The 20694-nt window shown below is 49.4% G+C and overlaps 1 protein-coding gene across 4 annotated transcripts in view; it reads right to left on the bottom strand.

Moving 5' to 3' along the window:
- Positions 1-20694, bottom strand: part of LOC128700985 (leucine-rich repeat neuronal protein 3) — a 120260-nt gene that overhangs the window by 10779 nt on the left and 88787 nt on the right. For all 4 annotated transcript variants that reach the window (XR_011391004.1, XM_070079727.1, XM_070079728.1 and 1 more), the window contains 2 exons: positions 2302-3569; positions 212-342 (listed from right to left, as the gene is read on the bottom strand). Coding sequence is in view for 3 of the 4 variants with exons in the window: in XM_070079727.1 (XP_069935828.1) it covers positions 212-342; positions 2302-3569 (1399 nt within the window). In the remaining variant the exon portion in view is untranslated. The remainder of the gene's footprint in view (positions 1-211; positions 343-2301; positions 3570-20694) is intronic.

Here is a 20694-nt window from a genome sequence, read left to right as displayed (position 1 = left end):
TGACTGGTGTGGGTGGCATCCTGGGGACAAAACTGACCTAATTTGTGGGAAATGCCTGACATAACAAGGGACTTTCTATGTAGTAGTATGTCATAGGTGTCAACTATGGTCTGTATAAGTTGTATCAGGTACTGGTAAACATGAACATTATTATTATTAATAGGAGAATCCTGGAGGTGGACTGGGGGGTCTTGAAGTAAATAGAACTTACAAGAGGAGCATTTTCCAGTGCTGGTGGTGTGGCACAGACAGTGCTAAGTTGTTCTTCATGGGTCAGGGATGGGTGGTGGACCAGCCACTGCCACAACCAGGTCAGGGTACAGTCACAGTGTAGAGGATTATCTGGAAATATAATAATAATACGGTAATAATGAGAAACCATAGAACAGGTTGGGTTAGAACCCATGGCTGGTGAGTCGCATAATGATGATAATAATGATGTAGCATAGGAGGGTCAGGGGAGACGTGATAATGACGTACAAAATACTGCATAGAATAGACAAGGTGGACAGAGACAGGATGTTCCAGAGATGGGACACAGTAACAAGAGGTCACAATTGGAAGCTGAAGACTCAGATGAGTCACAGGGATGTTAGTAAGTATTTCTTCAGTCATAGAGTTGTCAGGAAGTGGAATAGTCTGGCAAGTGACGTAGTGGAGGCAGGAACCATACATAATTTTAAGACGAGGTATGATAAAGCTCATGGAGCAGGGAGAAAGAGGACCCGGTAGCAGTCAGTGAAGAGGCGGGGCCAGAAGCTATGCCTCGACCCCTGCAACCACAAATAGGTGAGTACAAACACACACACACATACACACAAGTGGAACAATGTGGAGAGTGATGTAAGTGGAGGCAGGATTCATACATAGTTCAAAGAAGAGGTATGATAAGCTCATGGAGAAGGGAGAGAGTGGACCTAGTAGCAACCAGTGAAGAGGCAGGGGCAGGAGCTGTGGATCAACCCCCTGTAAGCACAAACAGGTTTCAGGGAAGGAAAATCCTGTGTCACAAACCTACTGGAGTTTTATGACAAGGTGACAGAAGTAAGACAAGAGAGAGAGGGGTGGATCGACTGCATATTTTTGGACTGCAAGAAGGCTTTCGACACAGTTCCTCACAAGAGGTTACTGCAAAAGCTAGAGGACCAGGCACACATAACAGGAAAGGCACTGCAATGGATCAGAGAATATCTGACAGGGAGGCAACAACGAGTCATGGTACACGACGAGGTGTCAGAGTGGGCGCCTGTGACAAGTGGGGTTCCACAGGGGTCAGTCCTAGGACCTGTGCTGTTCTTGGTATACGTGAACGACATAACGGAAGGGATAGACTCAGAAGTGTCCTTGTTTGCAGATGATGTGAAGTTAATGAGAAGAATCAAATCGGACGAGGATCAGGCAGGACTACAAAGAGACCTGGACAGGCTACAAGCCTGGTCCAGCAACTGGCTCCTTGAATTTAACCCTGCCAAATGCAAAGTCATGAAGATTGGGGAAGGGCAAAGAAGACTGCAGACACAATATAGTTTAGATGGCCAAAGACTGCAAACCTCACTCAAGGAAAAAGATCTGGGGGTGAGTATAACACCGAGCATATCTCCTGAGGCACACATCAATCAGATAACTGCTGCAGCATACGGGCGCCTGGCAAACCTACGGATAGCGTTCCGATACCTCAGTAAGGATTCGTTTAAGACTCTGTATACCATCTACGTCAGGCCCATACTGGAGTATGCAGTACCAGTTTGGAATCCACACCTAGTCAAGCACGTCAAGAAATTAGAGAAAGTGCAAAGGTTTGCAACAAGACTAGTCCCAGAGCTACGGGGATTGTCCTACGAAGAAAGGTTGAGGGAAATCGGCCTGACGACACTGGAGGCCAGGAGGGTCAGGGGAGACATGATAACGACATATAAAATACTGCGCGGAATAGACAAGGTGGACAAAGACGGGATGTTCCAGAGATGGGACACAGACACAAGAGGTCACAGTTGGAAGTTGAAGACTCAGATGAATCAAAGGGATGTTAGGAAGTATTTCTTCAGTCATAGAGTAGTCAGGCCGTGGAATAGCCTAGAAAGTGACGTAGTGGAGGCGGGAACCATACATAGTTTTAAGGCGAGGTATGATAGAGCTCATGGGGCAGGGAGAGAGAGGACCTAGTAGCAATCAGCGAAGAGGCGGGGCCAGGAGCTGTGACTCGACCCCTGCAACCACAAATAGGTGAGTACTACTACTACTACTACTACTACTACTACTACTACTACTAATAATAATAATAATAATAATAATAATGCTAACCAGTAAGTATAAGGTGTTGTAGCGCAGGTGTGGAGTTGAAGACGTAAGGCTGTATAAGCGAAATATCGTTGGCAGCCAGGTCGAGGGACTTCAGAGCCGACAGCTGGTGCAATAAGTCTGCTGTGACTGCTCTCAGAGCATTGTCAGCCATGGCCAGATATGTCAGCTGTGGCAGGTGTGCCAGGGACCAGCCTGACACAGCTACCACGCTGTTGTGCGACAATTTCAGGTGTTGCAGCTGACTTAGATTAGCAAAGGCATGATCTTCAATGACATCTATGTTGTTACGTGATAGATCTAACTCGCGTATGTTGGGGCAGGCAGCTAGGGATCCCCTGGATAACATAGTTAATGCATTGCCTGATAAATCTACAGAAGTGAGTCCCTTGGCTCCTTTAATAAGCGTCGAAGTTACAGCTCCCTTCAGGAGGTTGGACTTGAGTGAGAGGCGCTGAAGAGCGTGCAACCCGCGAAGGGATTTCTCGTTAATCTGCGCCGCATCTAGTTTATTGTTCGCTAGATTGAGGGAAACTAGATTAGGCAGATGGAGAAAGGCTTCCGAGTGGAGAACCTGCAAGTTATTACCTGCGAGATCGAGATTCTGCAGCTGTGGGAGGACTGGAAAGGCCCTGGGTGGCAGTTCGCGTATTTGGTTATCACTCAAGTCTAGTCGCTGGAGTTCGACTAGGGGTCTTAGAGCATTGGCAGGTACCTCTACCAATTTGTTATTCGGCAGACCTAGAGCTGCCAGTGTGTTCTCCAAGCCGGAGAACGCATCGTGGGGTAAAGTCTGCAGGTCTGCTGTTGTTATGACCAAACCTAGAAGTTCCATACTGGTAAATACGCGTCCAGGAAGCTCTCTAAGTCCGTGTACTGCTAGATCCAGCAGGGAGATAGAGCCTTTGATACCGAGGTTGTGGATAAGGGAAATCAAGTCATGTGGGCGATCTGCCTGCCCTCGACATCTAACAGTGTGTGGTACGTCACACGTACAAGATACCTCCGCTACACCACGGACGTACGGACACCCCCAGTCTCTGGTCATATTGACCAGAACTGGAGGCAAAGAGATGGAGACGAGTGGAGCTGTAACAACACCTGCCACAGCTGTTGTGTTGGAGGCTACTGCTGGCGTAGCAGTAGTAGTGGGAGCTATTGTAGCAGCAGGTGCGGGATACAGTACCGGTGGCATAACAGCGGTACTCTGCTGCCAGGTACCGGCAGTGATGGCTGCCAACAGGTACACGAATCTCATCATGATGGCCATCCTGTAAACACACAAAAAGGAGAAGTTAGCTCAAGGAACTTAACAAAAATAGGTCATATTTTGATTTATTTATGAGTCATTCTAGGTTATCCCAGGTTCAAGTCCTGGATAGATCCATAACCTCTGAAATAAGCCACGCAAGAGTTAAGCTTTCTACCGGCACGGCCTAACTAGGCCTACTGTAGATTTTCACCTGTCTTGTGGGCCCCCTTGTAAAGATTAGGGGTCACTGCTGTTTACATTCTGGCTGTAATGAATCGTAAACTAGGGGATTTCTAATGTACTGAACAGTTCTGTATGTGTAAACTGTGAGGAAATATGTCAAGGAATATGTATTGCCGGTATACAAGTGGGATACCGGTCTTCACAGTGTGTATATCAGTGGTATACAGTACCGACAGGATGGCGAATTAGACATCCGGGTATCTTTATCTGTAGACTTTTCGCCCATCTGGTGGCTTTGTCGATACATATTCTAGGATATAACAGCAACGGGACTGTGAAACTCAGAAGCCCCTGTTCTTACTGTTCGGATGAGAACAACAGAGCAACAACAGGGCAACAGAGCATCAACAGAGCAACAGGGCTGGTTGTCATCCTGACCTCTCTGGCCAAATGTGGAGATCTTAATGACTCAATCTGGGGGTCATTAAATACGAGAAGCAGTAGCGAGGTGAGTGCTAACTTTATGCTGCTCCAGACACTTGCCTGGCTTACTAAGTGCTACCTTCTACCACTGATTGTAGTGCTTAAGTGCTCTCTTACACTTATCTAAGTATGTCGTACCTTTCACTGTGCTATACTGCCCCCACAACTGTTTTTGTCTGGTTACTGTTATATATATATATATATATATATATATATATATATATATATATATATATATATATATATATATATATATATATATATATATGTCTCCCTGCTTACCCCGGCACCTCCCTCTCTACCGTGGCACCCTCCCTGTTTACCCTGCCACATTACCTACGCTGGCACCCTGTCTCCCTGCCTACCCTGGTACCCTCCCTCTCTACCTTGGCACCTGCTACCCTGTCTCCCTGCTTACCCTGGCACCTCCCTCTCTACCGTGGCACCCTCCCTGTTTACCCTGCCACATTACCTACGCTGGCACCCTGTCTCCCTGCCTACCCTGGTACCCTCCCTCTCTACCTTGGCACCTGCTACCCTGTCTCCCTGCTTACCCTGGCACCTCCCTCTCTACCGTGGCACCCTCCCTGTTTACCCTGCCACATTACCTACGCTGGCACCCTGTCTCCCTGCCTACCCTGGTACCCTCTCTCTGTACCTTGGCACCTGCTACTCTGTCTCCCTGCCTACCCTGGCACCTCCCTCTCTACCGTGGCACCCTCCCTGTTTACCCTACCACATTACCTACGCTGGCACCCTGTCTCCCTGCCTACCCTGGTACCCTCCCTCTCTACCTTGGCACCTGCTACCCTGTCTCCCTGCCTACCCTAGCACCTCCCTCTCTACCTTGGCACCTGCTACCCTGTCTCCCTGCTTACCCTGGCACCTCCCTCTCTACCGTGGCACCCTCCCTGTTTACCCTGCCACATTACCTATGCTGGCACCCTGTCTCCCTGCCTACCCTGGTACCCTCCCTCTCTACCTTGGCACCTGCTACCCTGTCTCCCTGCCTACCCTGGCACCTCCCTCTCTACCCTGGCACCCTCCCTGCTTACCCTACCACATTACCTACGCTGGCACCCTGTCTCCCTGCCTACCCTGGCACCCTCCCTCTCTACCCTGGCACCCTGCCACACTAACAAGCCTACCTCAGCATGAACTAACATACAATCACTGGTAACAATGCTACCACTGTTCCAGTGCAGGTCCCATTGTTACCTTCCTGGGCCAGGCTCTAAACCCACACGGATCAGACATCCTCCAGGCGCTCTGATCCTAGGGTACCTATAACTCCAACAGCAACAATAACACTGTCACATTTCCCACTGTGTAGGAACCACTTGGGTTAGGCAGGAACCCACTGTGAAAGTAAGCCACAGTGTGTGGCTTACTTTGGGGACATCCTGGCTTGTTAACCCACCTACAATATTATCACCAAGATGGTGGTCTTATTCTCCCACCAGTGGTGGTAGTAACTAGCACCACCACTGGAACTACCACAGCACTCCACCAGTGGTGGTAGTAACTAGTACCACCACTGGAACTACCACAGCACTCCACCAGTGGTGGTAGTAACTAGTACCACCACTGGAACTACCACAGCACTCCACCAGTGGTGGTAGTAACTAGCACCACCACTGGAACTACCACAGCACTCCACCAGTGGTGGTAGTAACTAGCACCACCACTGGAACTACCACAGCACTCCACCAGTGGTGGTAGTAACTAGCACCACCACTGGAACTACCACAGCACTCCACCAGTGGTGGTAGTAACTAGCACCACCACTGGAACTACCACAGCACTCCACCAGTGGTGGTAGTAACTAGTACCACCACTGGAACTACCACAGCACTCCACCAGTGGTGGTAGTAACTAGTACCACCACTGGAACTACCACAGCACTCCACAAGTGGTGGTAGTAACTAGCACCACCACTGGAACTACCACAGCACTCCACCAGTGGTGGTAGTAACTAGTACCACCACTGGAACTACCACAGCACTCCACAAGTGGTGGTAGTAACTAGCACCACCACTGGAACTACCACAGCACTCCACCAGTGGTGGTAGTAACTAGCACCACCACTGGAACTACCACAGCACTCCACCAGTGGTGGTAGTAACTAGCACCACCACTGGAACTACCACAGCACTCCACCAGTGGTGGTAGTAACTAGCACCACCACTGGAACTACCACAGCACTCCACCAGTGGTGGTAGTAACTAGCACCACCACTGGAACTACCACAGCACTCCACCAGTGGTGGTAGTAACTAGTACCACCACTGGAACTACCACAGCACTCCACCAGTGGTGGTAGTAACTAGTACCACCACTGGAACTACCACAGCACTCCACAAGTGGTGGTAGTAACTAGCACCACCACTGGAACTACCACAGCACTCCACCAGTGGTGGTAGTAACTAGTACCACCACTGGAACTACCACAGCACTCCACAAGTGGTGGTAGTAACTAGCACCACCACTGGAACTACCACAGCACTACACCAGTGGTGGTAGTAACTAGCACCACCACTGGAACTACCACAGCACTCCACCAGTGGTGGTAGTAACTAGCACCACCACTGGAACTACCACAGCACTCCACCAGTGGTGGTAGTAACTAGCACCACCACTGGAACTACCACAGCACTCCACCAGTGGTGGTAGTAACTAGCACCACCACTGGAACTACCACAGCACTCCACCAGTTGTGGTAGTAACTAGCACCACCACTGGAACTACCACAGCACTCCACCAGTGGTGGTAGTAACTAGCACCACCACTGGAACTACCACAGCACTCCACCAGTTGTGGTAGTAACTAGCACCACCACTGGAACTACCGCAGCACTCCACCAGTGGTGGTAGTAACTAGCACCACCACTGGAACTACCACAGCACTCCACCAGTGGTGGTAGTAACTAGCACCACCACTGGAACTACCACAGCACTACACCAGTGGTGGTAGTAACTACCACCACCACTGGAACTACCACAGCACTACACCAGTGTTGGTAGTAACTAGCACCACCACTGGAACTACCATAGCACTCCACCAGTGTTGGTAGTAACTAGCACCACCACTGGAACTACCACAGCACTACACAAGTGGTAGTAGTAACTAGCACCACCACTGGAACTACCACAGCACTACACCAGTGGTGGTAGGAACGAGTACCACCACTGGAACTACCACAGCACTCCAGTGGTGGTAGTAACTAGCACCACGACTGGCACTACCACAGCACTCCAGTGGTGGTAGTAACTAGCACCACCACTGGAACTACCACAGCACTCCAGTGGTGGTAGTAACTAGCACCACCACTGGCACTACCACAGCACTCCAGCGGTGGTAGTAACTAGCACCACCACTGGAACTACCACAGCACTCCACCAGTGGTGGTAGGAACTAGTACCACCACTGGAACTACCACAGCACTCCACCAGTGGTGGTAGTAACTAGCACCACCACTGGCACTACCACAGCACTACACCAGTGGTGGTAGTAACTAGTACCACCACAGCACTCCACCAGTGGTGGTAGTAACTACCACCACTGGAACTACCACAGCACTCCACCAGTGGCGGTAGTAACTACCACCACTGGAACTACCATAGCACTCTACCAGTGTTGGTAGTAACTAGCACCACCACTGGAACTACCACAGCACTCCACCAGTGGTGGTAGTAACTAGCACCACCACTGGAACTACCACAGTACTCCACCAGTGGTGGTAGTAACTAGCCCCACCACTGGAACTACCACAGCACTACACCAGTGGTAGTAGTAACTAGCACCACCACTGGAACTACCACAGCACTACACCAGTGGTAGTAGTAACTAGCACCACCACTGGAACTACCACAGCACCACTAGTGGTGGTAGTAACTAGCACCACCACTGGAACTACCACAGCACTTCACCAGTGGTGGTAGTAACTACCACCACTGGAACTACCACAGCACTCCACCAGTGGTGGTAGTAATAACCACCAGTGGAACTACCACGGAACTCCACCAGTGGTAGTAACTAGCACCACCACTGGAACTACCACAGCAGTCCACCAGTGGTGGTAGTAACTACCACCACTGGAACTACCACAGCACTCCACCAGTGGTGGTAGTAATAACTACCACCACTGGAACTACCATAGAACTCCACCAGTGGTGGTAGTAACTAGCACCACCACTGGAACTACCACAGCACTCCACCAGTGGTGGTAGTAACTAGCACCACCACTGGAACTACCACAGCACTACACCAGTGGTGGTAGTAACTACCACCACCACTGGAACGACCACAGCACTCCACCAGTGGTGGTAGTAACTAGCACCACCACTGGAACTACCACAGCACTCCACCAGTGGTGGTAGTAATAACTACCACCACTGGAACTACCATAGAACTCCACCAGTGGTAGTAACTAGCACCACCACTGGAACTACCACAGCAGTCCACCAATGGTGGTAGTAACTACCACCACTGGAACTACCACAGCACTCCACCAGTGGTGGTAGTAATAACTACCACCACTGGAACTACCATAGAACTCCACCAGTGGTGGTAGTAACTAGCACCACCACTGGAACTACCACAGCACTCCACCAGTGGTGGTAGTAACTAGCACCACCATTGGAACTACCACAGCACTACACCAGTGGTAGTAGTAACTAGCACCACCACTGGAACTACCACAGCACTCCACCAGTGGTGGTAGTAACTAGCACCACCACTGGAACTACCACAGCACTACAGTGGTAGTAGTAACTAGCACCACCACTGGAACTACCACAGCACTACAGTGGTAGTAGTAACTAGCACCACCACTGGAACTACCACAGCACTACACAAGTGGTGGTAGTAACTAGCACCACCACTGGAACTACCACAGCACTCCACCAGTGGTGGTAGTAACTAGCACCACCACTGGAACTACCACAGCACTCCAGTGGTGGTAGTAACTAGCACCACCACTGGAACTACCACAGCACTCCACCAGTTGTGGTAGTAACTAGCACCACCACTGGAACTACCACAGCACTACACAAGTGGTGGTAGTAACTAGCACCACCACTGGAACTACCACAGCACTCCACCAGTGGTGGTAGTAACTAGCACCACCACTGGAACTACCACAGCACTCCACCAGTGGTGGTAGTAACTACCACCACCACTGGAACTACCACAGCACTACACCAGTGGTAGTAGTAACTAGCACCACCACTGGAACTACCACAGCACTCCACCAGTGGTGGTAGTAACTAGCACCACCACTGGAACTACCACAGCACTACAGTGGTAGTAGTAACTAGCACCACCACTGGAACTACCACAGCACTACACAAGTGGTGGTAGTAACTAGCACCACCACTGGAACTACCACAGCACTCCACCAGTGGTGGTAGTAACTAGCACCACCACTGGAACTACCACAGCACTCCACCAGTGGTGGTAGTAACTACCACCACCACTGGAACTACCACAGCACTACACCAGTGGTAGTAGTAACTAGCACCACCACTGGAACTACCACAGCACTACACCAGTGGTGGTAGTAACTAGCACCACCACTGGAACTACCACAGCACTACACCAGTGGTAGTAACTAGCACCACCACTGGAACTACCACAGCACTACACCAGTGGTAGTAGTAACTAGCACCACCACTGGAACTACCACAGCACTACACCAGTGGTGGCAGCAACAGCAAGAACAGAACAACAGAAGAAACAACAGTACAGACAACAGCAGCAACAGAACAGAAGGAACAGTACAGACAACAGCAACAACAGAAGGAACAACAGTACAGACAACAGCAGCAACAGAACAACAGAAGGAACAACAGTACAGACAACAGCAGCAAGAGAACAGAAGGAACAGTACAGACAACAGCAGCAACAGAACAACAGAAGGAACAGTACGGACAGCAGCAACAGAACAGAAGGAACAACAGTACAGACAACAGCAACAACAGAAGGAACAACAGTACAGACAACAACAGCAACAGAACAGAAAGAACAACAGTACAGACAACAGCAGCAACAGAACAGAAGGAACAACAGTACAGACAACAGCAACAGAACAGAAGGAACAACAGTACAGACAACAGCAGCAACAGAACAGAAGGAACAGTAGCAACAGAACAACAGAAGGAACAACAGTACAGACAGCAGCTACAGAACAACAGAAGGAACAACAGCAGCTACAGAACAACAGAAGGAACAACAGCAGCAATAGAACAGAAGGAACAACAGTTCAGACAACAGCAGCTACAGAACAACAGAAGGAACAACAGTAGCAACAGAACAACAGTAGCAACAGAACAGTACAGACAACAGCAGCAACAGAACAACAGAAGGAACAACAGTACAGACAACAGCAGCAACAGAACAGAAGGAACAACAGTACAGACAACAGCAGCAACAGAACAGAAGGAACAACAGTAGCAACAGAACAGAAGGAACAACAATGCAGACAACAGCAACAACAGAACAGTAGCAACAGAACAACAGAAGGAACAACAGTACAAACAGCAGCAACAGAACAGAAGGAACAACAGTACAGACAACAGCAACAGAACAGAAGGAACAACAGTACAGACACCAGCAACAACAGAACAACAGAAGGAACAACAGTACAGACACCAGCAGCAACAGAACAACAGAAGGAACAACATTACAGACAACTGCAGCAACAGAACAACAGAAGGAACAACAGTACAGACAACAGCAACAACAGAACAGAAGGAACAGTACAGACAACAGCAGCAACAGAACAACAGAAGGAACAACAGTACAGACAACAGCAGCAATAGAAGGAACAACAGTACAGACAACAGCAGCAACAGAAGGAACAGTACAGACAACAGCAGCAACAGAACAACAGAAGGAACAACAGTACAGACAACAGCAGCAACAGAAGGAACAACAGTACAGACAACAGCAACAACAGAACAGAAGGAACAACAGTACAGACAACAGCAGCAACAGAACAACAGAAGGAACAACAGTACAGACAACAGCAGCAACAGAACAGAAGGAACAACAGTACAGACAACAGCAGCAACAGAAGGAACAACAGTACACACAACAGCAGCAACAGAAGGAACAGTACAGACAACAACAGCAACAGAACAGAAGGAACAACAGTACAGACAACAGCAGCAACAGAAGGAACAGTACAGACAACAGCAGCAACAGAACAACAGAAGGAACAACAGTACAGACAACAGCAGCAACAGAACAGAAGGAACAACAGTACAGACAACAGCAGCAACAGAAGGAACAACAGTACAGACAACAGCAGCAACAGAAGGAACAGTACAGACAACAGCAGCAACAGAACAACAGAAGGAGCAACAGTACAGACAGCAGCAACAGAAGGAACAACAGTACAGACAAGAGCAACAACAGAACAGAAGGAACAACAGTACAGACAACAGCAGCAACAGAACAACAGAAGGAACAACAGTACAGACAACAGCAGCAACAGAACAGAAGGAACAACAGTACAGACAACAGCAGCAACAGAAGGAACAGTACAGACAACAGCAGCAACAGAAGGAACAACAGTACAGACAACAGCAGCAACAGAAGGAACAACAGTACAGACAACAGCAGCAACAGAAGGAACAACAGTACAGACAGCAGCAACAGAGCAACAGAAGGAACAACAGTACAGTCAACAGCAGCAAGAGAAGGAACAACAGTACAGACAACAGCAGCAACAGAACAGAAGGAACAACAGTACAGACAACAGCAACAACAGAACAGAAGGAACAAGAGTACAGACAACAGCAGCAACAGAAGGAACAACAGTACAGACAACAGCAACAACAGAACAGAAGGAACAACAGTACAGACAACAGCAGCAACAGAACAACAGAAGGAACAACAGTACAGACAACAGTAGCAACAGAACAGAAGGAACAACAGTACAGACAACAGCAGCAACAAAACAACAGAAGGAACAACAGTACAGACAACAGCAACAACAGAACAGAAGGAACAGTATAACAGTAGCAACAGAACAACAGAAGGAACAACAGTACAGACAACAGCAGCAACAGAACAGAAGGAACAACAGTACAGACAGCAGCAACAGAACAACAGAAGGAACAACAGTACAGACAACAGCAACAACAGAAGGAACAACAGTACAGACAACAGCAGCAACAGAACAGAAGGAAAACTGTACAGACAACAGCAGCAACAGAACAACAGAAGGAACAACAGTACAGACAACAGCAACAGAACAGAAGGAACAACAGTACAGACAACAGCAGCAACAGAACAACAGAAGGAACAGTACAGACAACAGCAGCAACAGAACAACAGAAGGAACAGTACAGACAACAGAACAACAGAAGGAACAACAGTAGACAACAGCAGCAACAGAACAACAGAAGGAACAACAGTACAGACAAGAGCAACAACAGAACAGAAGGAACAACAGTACAGACAACAGCAGCAACAGAAGGAACAACAGTACAGACAACAGCAACAACAGAACAGAAGGAACAACAGTACAGACAACAGCAGCAACAGAACAACAGAAGGACCAACAGTACAGACAACAGCAGCAACAGAACAACAGAAGGAACAGTACAGACAACAGCAGCAACAGAACAACAGAAGGAACAACAGTACAGACAACAGCAGCAACAGAACAACAGAATGAACAGTACAGACAACAGCAACAGAACAACAGAAGGAACAACAGTACAGACAACAGCAGCAACAGAACAGAAGGAACAACAGTACAGACAACAGCAACAGAACAACAGAATGAACAGTACAGACAACAGAACAACAGAATGAACAGTACAGACAACAGCAACAACAGAACAACAGAAGGAACAACAGTACAGACAACAGCAGCAACAGAACAACAGAAGGAACAACAGTACAGACAACAGCAGCAACAGAACAGAAGGAACAACAGTACAGACAACAGCAACAGAACAACAGAATGAACAGTACAGACAACAGCAACAACAGAACAACAGAAGGAACAACAGTACAGACAACAGCAGCAACAGAACAGAAGGAACAACAGTACAGACAACAGCAACAGAACAACAGAATGAACAGTACAGACAACAGAAGGAACAACAGTACAGACAACAGTAGCAACAGCAACACTATCGATGCAAAACGCAGTCACTATCTATCGACACCTGACCGACTACATCTATCAGACAGTAAGCCTCCACCACGACCTTTGGGATGGCCCATACGACTTTAGAGCTTCAGGTGGTGAAGTACGTAGGTGCTGGGTACCTACCTAGCACCTGTGGTGAGGTATGTAGGCGCTGGGTACCCACCTAAGTGCCTGTGGTGAGGTACGTAGGTACTGGTATCTACGTAGGTGCCTGTGGTGAGGTATGTAGGTGGTGCATACCTACATAGGTGCCTGTAGTAAGGTATGTAGGTGCTGGGAATCTACGTAGGTGCCTGTGGTGAGGTACGTAGGTGCTGGGTATGTACCTAGGTGCCTGTGGTGATGTATGTAGGTGGTGGGTACCCACCTAGGTGCCTATGGTGAGGTATGTAGGTGCTGGATACCTGCCTAGATGCCTGTGGTGAGGTATGCAAGTGCTGGATACCGACGTAGGTGCCTGTGGTGAGGTATGTAGGTGCTGGGTACCTACCTTGGTGCCTGTGGTGAGGTATGTAGGTGGTGGGTACCTAAGTAGGTGCCTGTGGTGAGGTATGTAGGTGCTGGGTACCTACCTTGGTGCATGTGCTATCATTTGGCACTGTCGATCAAGGTTCCTCAGGTACTCCGCGGAGGAGTTAGGGGAGGTGCTAGGGGAGGTGCTAGGGAAGGTGCTAGGGGAAGGTGCTAGGGGAGGTGCTAGGGGAAGGTGCTAGGGGAAGGTGCTAGGGGAAGGTGCTAGGGGAAGGTGCTAGGGGAAGGTACTAGGGGAGGTGCTTGGGAAGGTACTAGGGGAGGTGCTAGGGGAAGGTGCTAGGGAAGGTACTAGTGGAAGGTGCTAGGGGAGGTGCTAGGGAAGGTACTAGGGGAGGTGCTAGGGAAGGTACTAGGGGAGGTGCTAGGGGAGGTGCTAGGGAAGGTACTAGGGGAGGTGCTAGGGGAAGGTGCTAGGGAAGGTACTAGGGGAAGGTGCCAGGGAAGGTACTAGGGGAGGTGCTAGGGAAGGTACTAGGGGAGGTGCTAGGGGAGGTGCTAGGGAAGGTACTAGGGGAAGGTGCTAGGGAAGGTACTAGGGGAGGTGCTAGGGAAGGTGCTAGGGAAGGTACTAGGGGAGGTGCTAGGGGAAGGTGCTAGGGAAGGTACTAGGGAAAGGCGCTAGGGAAGGTACTAGGGGAGGTGCTAGGGAAGGTACTAGGGGAGGTGCTAGGGAAGGTACTAGGGAAGGTGCTAGGGAAGGTACTAGGGGAAGGTGCTAGGGGAAGATGCTAGGGAAGGTACTAGGGGAGGTGCTAGGGAAGGTACTAGGGGAAGGTGCTAGGGAAAGTTCTAGGGGAAGGTGCTTGAGGAGGTGCTTGGGAATGTACTAGGGGAGGTGCTAGGGGAAGGTGCTAGGGAAGGTACTAGGGGAAGGTGCTAGGGAAGGTACTAGGGGAAGGTGCTAGGGGAAGGTGCTAGGGAAGGTACTAGGGGAAGGTGCTAGGGGAAGGTGCTAGGGAAGGTGCTAGGGGAAGGTGCTAGGGAAGGTACTAGGGGAAGGTGCTAGGGGAGGTACTAGGGGAAGGTGCTAGGGAAGGTACTGGGGGAAGGTGCTAGGGGAAGGTGCTAGGGAAGGTACTAGGCGAAGATACTAGGGAAGGTACTAGGGGAAGGTACTAGGGAAAGTACTAGGGGAAGGTGCTGGGGAAGGTACTAGGGGAAGGTGCTAGGGAAGGTACTAGGGGAAGGTGCTAGGGGAAGGTGCTAGGGGAAGGTGCTAGGGGAGGTACTAGGGGAAGGTAATAGGGGAAGGTGCTAGGGAAGGTACTAGGCGAAGGTACTAGGGAAGGTACTAGGGGAAGGTACTAGGGGAAGGTACTAGGGAAAGTACTAGGGGAAGGTGCTAGGGGAATGTGCTAGGGGAAGGTGCTAGGGGAAGGTGCTAGGGGAAGGTGCTAGGGGAAGGTACTAGGGGAGGTGCTAGGGGAAGGTGCTAGGGGAAGGTGCTAGGGGAAGGTGCTAGGGGAAGGTGCTAGGGGAAGGTGCTAGGGGAAGGTACTAGGGGAGGTGCTAGGGGAAGGTGCTAGGGGAAGGTGCTAGGGGAAGGTGCTAGGGGAAGGTGCTAGGGGAAGGTGCTAGGGGAGGTGCTAGGGGAAGGTGCTAGGGGAGGTGGCACTATTCTTAGCTTGGCACTCTACCTCAGTACTCAACCTCTGTATACTTTAAAGAGAGAGAGAGAGAGAGAGAGAGAGAGAGAGAGAGAGAGAGAGAGAGAGAGAGAGAGAGAGAGAGAGAGAGAGAGAGAGAGAGAGAGAAGAATGACACTGGAGACGGGAAATGGAAGGTAATGGGTGGCTGTGCTGGTGATGGGTGACTCAATGGGGCAATAATCCCCCGTGGGAAAGATGGGAGGGAGAGAAGGAAAGTAGCGGCAAGTTCACAGGCAAGAAATTAGGTGAGAGAGAGAGAGAGAGAGAGAGAGAGAGAGAGAGAGAGAGAGAGAGAGAGAGAGAGAGAGAGAGAGAGAGAAAGAGAGAGAGAGAGAGAATAAGAGAGGAACGTAATAAAAGGGACCATTAATGTCAAAGGGATTTACTTTGATAGTCGTCCAGAACTTAGAAAAGGGGGGCGTGGTTGTAACAGAAAGGGGGGCGTGGTTGTAACAGAAAGGGGGGCGTGGTTGTAACAGAAAGGGGGGTGTGGTTGTAACAGAAAGGGGGGTGTGGTTGTAACAGAAAGGGGGGTGTGGTTGTAACAGAAAGGGGGGTGTGGTTGTAACAGAAAGGGGGGTGTGGTTGTAACAGAAAGGGGGGTGTGGTTGTAACAGAAAGGGGGGTGTGGTTGTAACAGAAAGGGGGGCGTGGTTGTAACAGAAAGGGGGGGGTGGTTGTAACAGAAAGGGGGGTGTGGTTGTAACAGAAAGGGGGTGTGGTTGTAACATAAAGGGGGGAGTGGTTGTAACAGAAAGGGGGGTGTGGTTGTAACAGAAAGGGGGGTGTGGTTGTAACAGAAAGGGGGGTGTGGTTGTAACAGAAAGGGGGGCGTGGTTGTAACAGAAAGGGGGGTGTGGTTGTAACAGAAAGGGGGGTGGGGTTGTAACAGAAACGGGGGTGTGGTTGTAACAGAAAGGGGGGCGTGGTTGTAACAGAAAGGGGGGCGTGGTTGTAACAGAAAGGGGGGTGTGGTTGTAACAGAAAGGGGGGCGTGGTTGTAACAGAAAGGGGGGCGTGGTTGTAACAAAGGGGGCGTGGTTGTAACAGAAAGGGGGGCGTGGTTGTAACAGAAAGGGGGGCGTGGTTGTAACAAAGGGGGCGTGGTTGTAACAGAAAGGGGGGTGTGGTTGTAACAGAAAGGGGGGTGTGGTTGTAACAGAAAGGGGGGCGTGGTTGTAACAAAGGGGGCGTGGTTGTAACAGAAAGGGGGGCGTGGTTGTAACAGAAAGGAGGGCGTGGTTGTAACAAAGGGGGCGTGGTTGTAACAGAAAGGGGGGCGTGGTTGTAACAGAAAGGGGAGGCGTGGTTGTAAGAGAAAGGGGGGCGTGGTTGTAACAGAAAGGGGGCGTGGTTGTAACAGAAAGGGGGCCGTGGTTGTATCAGAAAGGGGCCGTGGTTGTAAGAGAAAGGGGGCGTGGTTGTATGAGAAAGGGGGCGTGGTTGTAACAGAAAGGAGGGCGTGGTTGCAAACACACATCTAGGAGCGTGTATGGTAGACAGAGAGAGAGAGAGAGAGAGAGAGCTAGCTTAAGGGTCTTCCACAGAGGTCCCTGTTCCCTGGATTCAGCCTAATGGTCCCTGACTCTCTAAGAGCAGACTTAATGGCCACGCCGGTTAATTTAGTGGTCTCCTGATGGTCTCTAAGGAGCTTGTGGTGGTCCTTAATGGTGTCTCCCTCTTTGGTAGTTTTGATTGGTCGTGAGGTTGGTTGGTAGTTGTGATGATTCATGCTAGCTAGGTCCTCACATGGCAGACCACTGTAGCAGGGCTACTGGTTCATGTTAGCTAGGTCCTCACATAACAGACCACTGTAGCAGGACTACTGGTTCATGCTAGCTAGGTCCTCACATAACAGACCACTGTAGCAGGGCTACTGGTTCATGCTAGCTAGGTCCTCACATAACAGACGACTGTAGCAGGACTACTGGTTCATGCTAGCTAGGTCCTCACATAACAGACGACTGTAGCAGGACTACTGGTTCATGCTAGCTAGGTCCTCACATAACAGACGACTGTAGCAGGACTACTGGTTCATGTTAGCTAGGTCCTCACATAACAGACCACTGTAGCAGGACTACTGGTTCATGCTAGCTAGGTCCTCACATAACAGACCACTGTAGCAGGACTACTGGTTCATGCTAGCTAGGTCCTCACATAACAGACCACTGTAGCAGGGCTACTGGTTCATGTTAGCTAGGTCCTCACATAACAGACCACTGTAGCAGGACTACTGGTTCATGCTAGCTAGGTCCTCACATAACAGACCACTGTAGCAGGACTACTGGTTCATGCTAGCTAGGTCCTCACATAACAGACCACTGTAGCAGGACTACTGGTTCATGCTAGCTAGGTCCTCACATGTCAGACCACTGTAGCAGGACTACTGGTTCATGCTAGCTAGGTCCTCACATAACAGACCACTGTAGCAGGACTACTGGTTCATGCTAGCTAGGTCCTCACATAACAGACCACTGTAGCAGGACTACTGGTTCATGCTAGCTAGGTCCTCACATAACAGACCACTGTAGCAGGACTACTGGTTCATGCTAGAATAATACAAATAAATCCCACGAATACATAGACCTTTGACAGGGAAATATAGATTCCAGGGTACAATTTATTCCGTTGCAACAGAGTAAACAGGCAGCAAGGGAGGGTTGGTCTGTATTTCACAGGGTCGCTAAGTTGCTCGGAATTACTAAACACCACAAATGATGTTTACCTGGAGTTTACCTGGAGAGAGTTCCGGGGGTCAACGCCCCCGCGGCCCGGTCTGTGACCAGGCCTCCTGGTGGATCAGAGCCTGATCAACCAGGCTGTTGATGTTTTGGCAGGAAAGAGTGAAAACCAAAACGTTGTCATTGTGGTGGTATAAAAGCCTCCAGACGCAACTTCCCAAGAATTCCAGGAACAGCTTTGGAAAATTGACTACTGTCTGGAAAGCCTTCCAGTCCCAGCCCCCAGATATCTTCTTGCTGGAATACAGCAAATGTTTTAGGCAGCCGCATCTCACGTTAAACCAATAAATACTGAAACCAAGAATACTGGAAAATATACTGGACCTCATCTTCACGATGATCTGATGCGAAATATGGAAGGACGAACTGGCCAGAGAATGTTAGGAATCACACAGGAGCCAAGAGACACGGGAAGAGCTTAGTCATAAATTAAATAGGATTTTTTTTATGCTAGATTTAGGTCAAAAACACCTTAAATGAGATGGGATTTACACATATATATAACAGCAGAGTTGTTTTTGTTGGGCTGTAGGGTTAAGACGGTTCAAGGGTCGTACGAACTGTAGTTGGTATTGTGTGTGGAAAAAGACACTTATGGTATCACCATACCATTTCCTCCTTGTAGTTGGTATTGTTGCTGGGTTGGTAAAGGTTACGAGCCTTGACTAAAACCATTAGCGGGAAGAGGAATGTCAGAGTATCTACCCCTGGTTCACTGTTGTGTATATTGTGCCAGGATTCTCTGTTGTCACACACACACACACACACACACACACACACACACACACACACACACACACACACACACACGACATATAAAATACTGCGTGGAATAGACAAGGTGGACAAAGACGGGATGTTCCAGAGATGGGACACAGAAACAAGGGGTCACAATTGGAAGTTGAAGACTCAGATGAGTCAAATGGATGTTAGGAAGTATTTGTTCAGTCATAGAGTAGTCAGGCCATGGAATAGCCTAGAAAGTGACTAGAAAGGAGAAAGCACGGCTGAGAGGCATACAGGAGTTCATGAGTGTGTACCTCGATCGAGACAGAACACAGGAGGAAAGGATGATACTGAAAGAGAGAGTGCAAAAACGAAAGGAGGAATGGGAGGAAATGAAAAAGGAGAGCAGAATAACCCAGGATCAAATGGAAGGACAAGCGCACCCCCCAGAAACACCTGCAGAAGGACTCCAGCCATGACACCCCCAGGGCAACTGAACAATCCAAACCAACCATCACACACCGATCCCTCTGTTTCCACCCCCCGCACCACAGTTACAGTATTAGAACAGAAGCTGAAGGTTTGGTACACAAATGCAGATGGATTAACGAATAAACATGAGGAATGGCAAGAAAGAATCAATGAGAAGTCCCCAGACATCATAGCAGTTACAGAAACAAAACTCATGGAGACAATAACATATGCAATCTTCCCACCAGGATACCAGATCATGAGGAAAGATAGAAGGGGCAGAGGGGGAGGAGGGGTTGCTCTGCTCGTAAAAAACCGATGGAAATTCGAGAAAATGGGAGGCATAGACGAGACAGGAGAAAGGGACTACATAGTAGGTACACTTCAGTCTGGGGAGCACAAGGTGGTCATTGCAGTGATGTATAATCCACCACAGAACTGCAGGAGGCCAAGAGAGGAATATGAAGAGAGCAACAGAGCAATGGTGGACACACTTGCTGAGGTGGCAAGAAGAGCTCACTCCAGCAGAGCAAAGTTGCTGGTTATGGGGGATTTCAACCACAGGGAGATTGACTGGGAAAACCTGGAGCCACATGGGGGTCCCGAAACATGGAGAGCCAAGATGTTGGATGTGGTGCTGGAAAACCTCATGCACCAACATGTTAAGGACACTACCAGAGTGAGAGGGGAGGATGAACCAGCAAGATTGGACCTTGTGTTCACCCTGGGCAGTTCAGACATTGAGGACATCACATATGAGAGTCCCCTAGGAGCTAGTGACCACGTGGTTCTGTGCTTTGAATACATAGTAGAATTGCAAGTGGAGAGAGTAACAGGAGTTGAATGGGAAAAGCCAGACTATAAAAGAGGGGACTACATAGGGTTGAAGAACTTCCTGCGGGAGGTCCAGTGGGACAGAGAACTGGCAGGAAAGCCAGTAAATGAAATGATGGAATATGTAACAACAAAATGCAAGGAGGCAGTGGAAAGGTTTATTCCCAAGGGCAACAGTAACAACGGGAAGACCAGAACGAGCCCCTGGTTTACCCGACGGTGTAAGGAGGCAAAAACAAAGTGCAATAGAGAATGGAAAAAGTACAGAAGGCAGAGAACACACGAAAATAGGGAGATCAGTCGCAGAGCCAGGAACGAGTATGCACAGGTAAGGAGGGAGGCCCAGCGACAGTAT

The sequence above is a fragment of the Cherax quadricarinatus genome, unplaced genomic scaffold (genome assembly GCF_038502225.1).
Source record: "Cherax quadricarinatus isolate ZL_2023a unplaced genomic scaffold, ASM3850222v1 Contig7, whole genome shotgun sequence".
NCBI classification, from domain to species: domain Eukaryota; kingdom Metazoa; phylum Arthropoda; class Malacostraca; order Decapoda; family Parastacidae; genus Cherax; species Cherax quadricarinatus.
The sequence above is the reverse complement of the archived record's forward strand: the minus strand, read 5'-3'. Positions and strand labels throughout refer to the sequence as shown.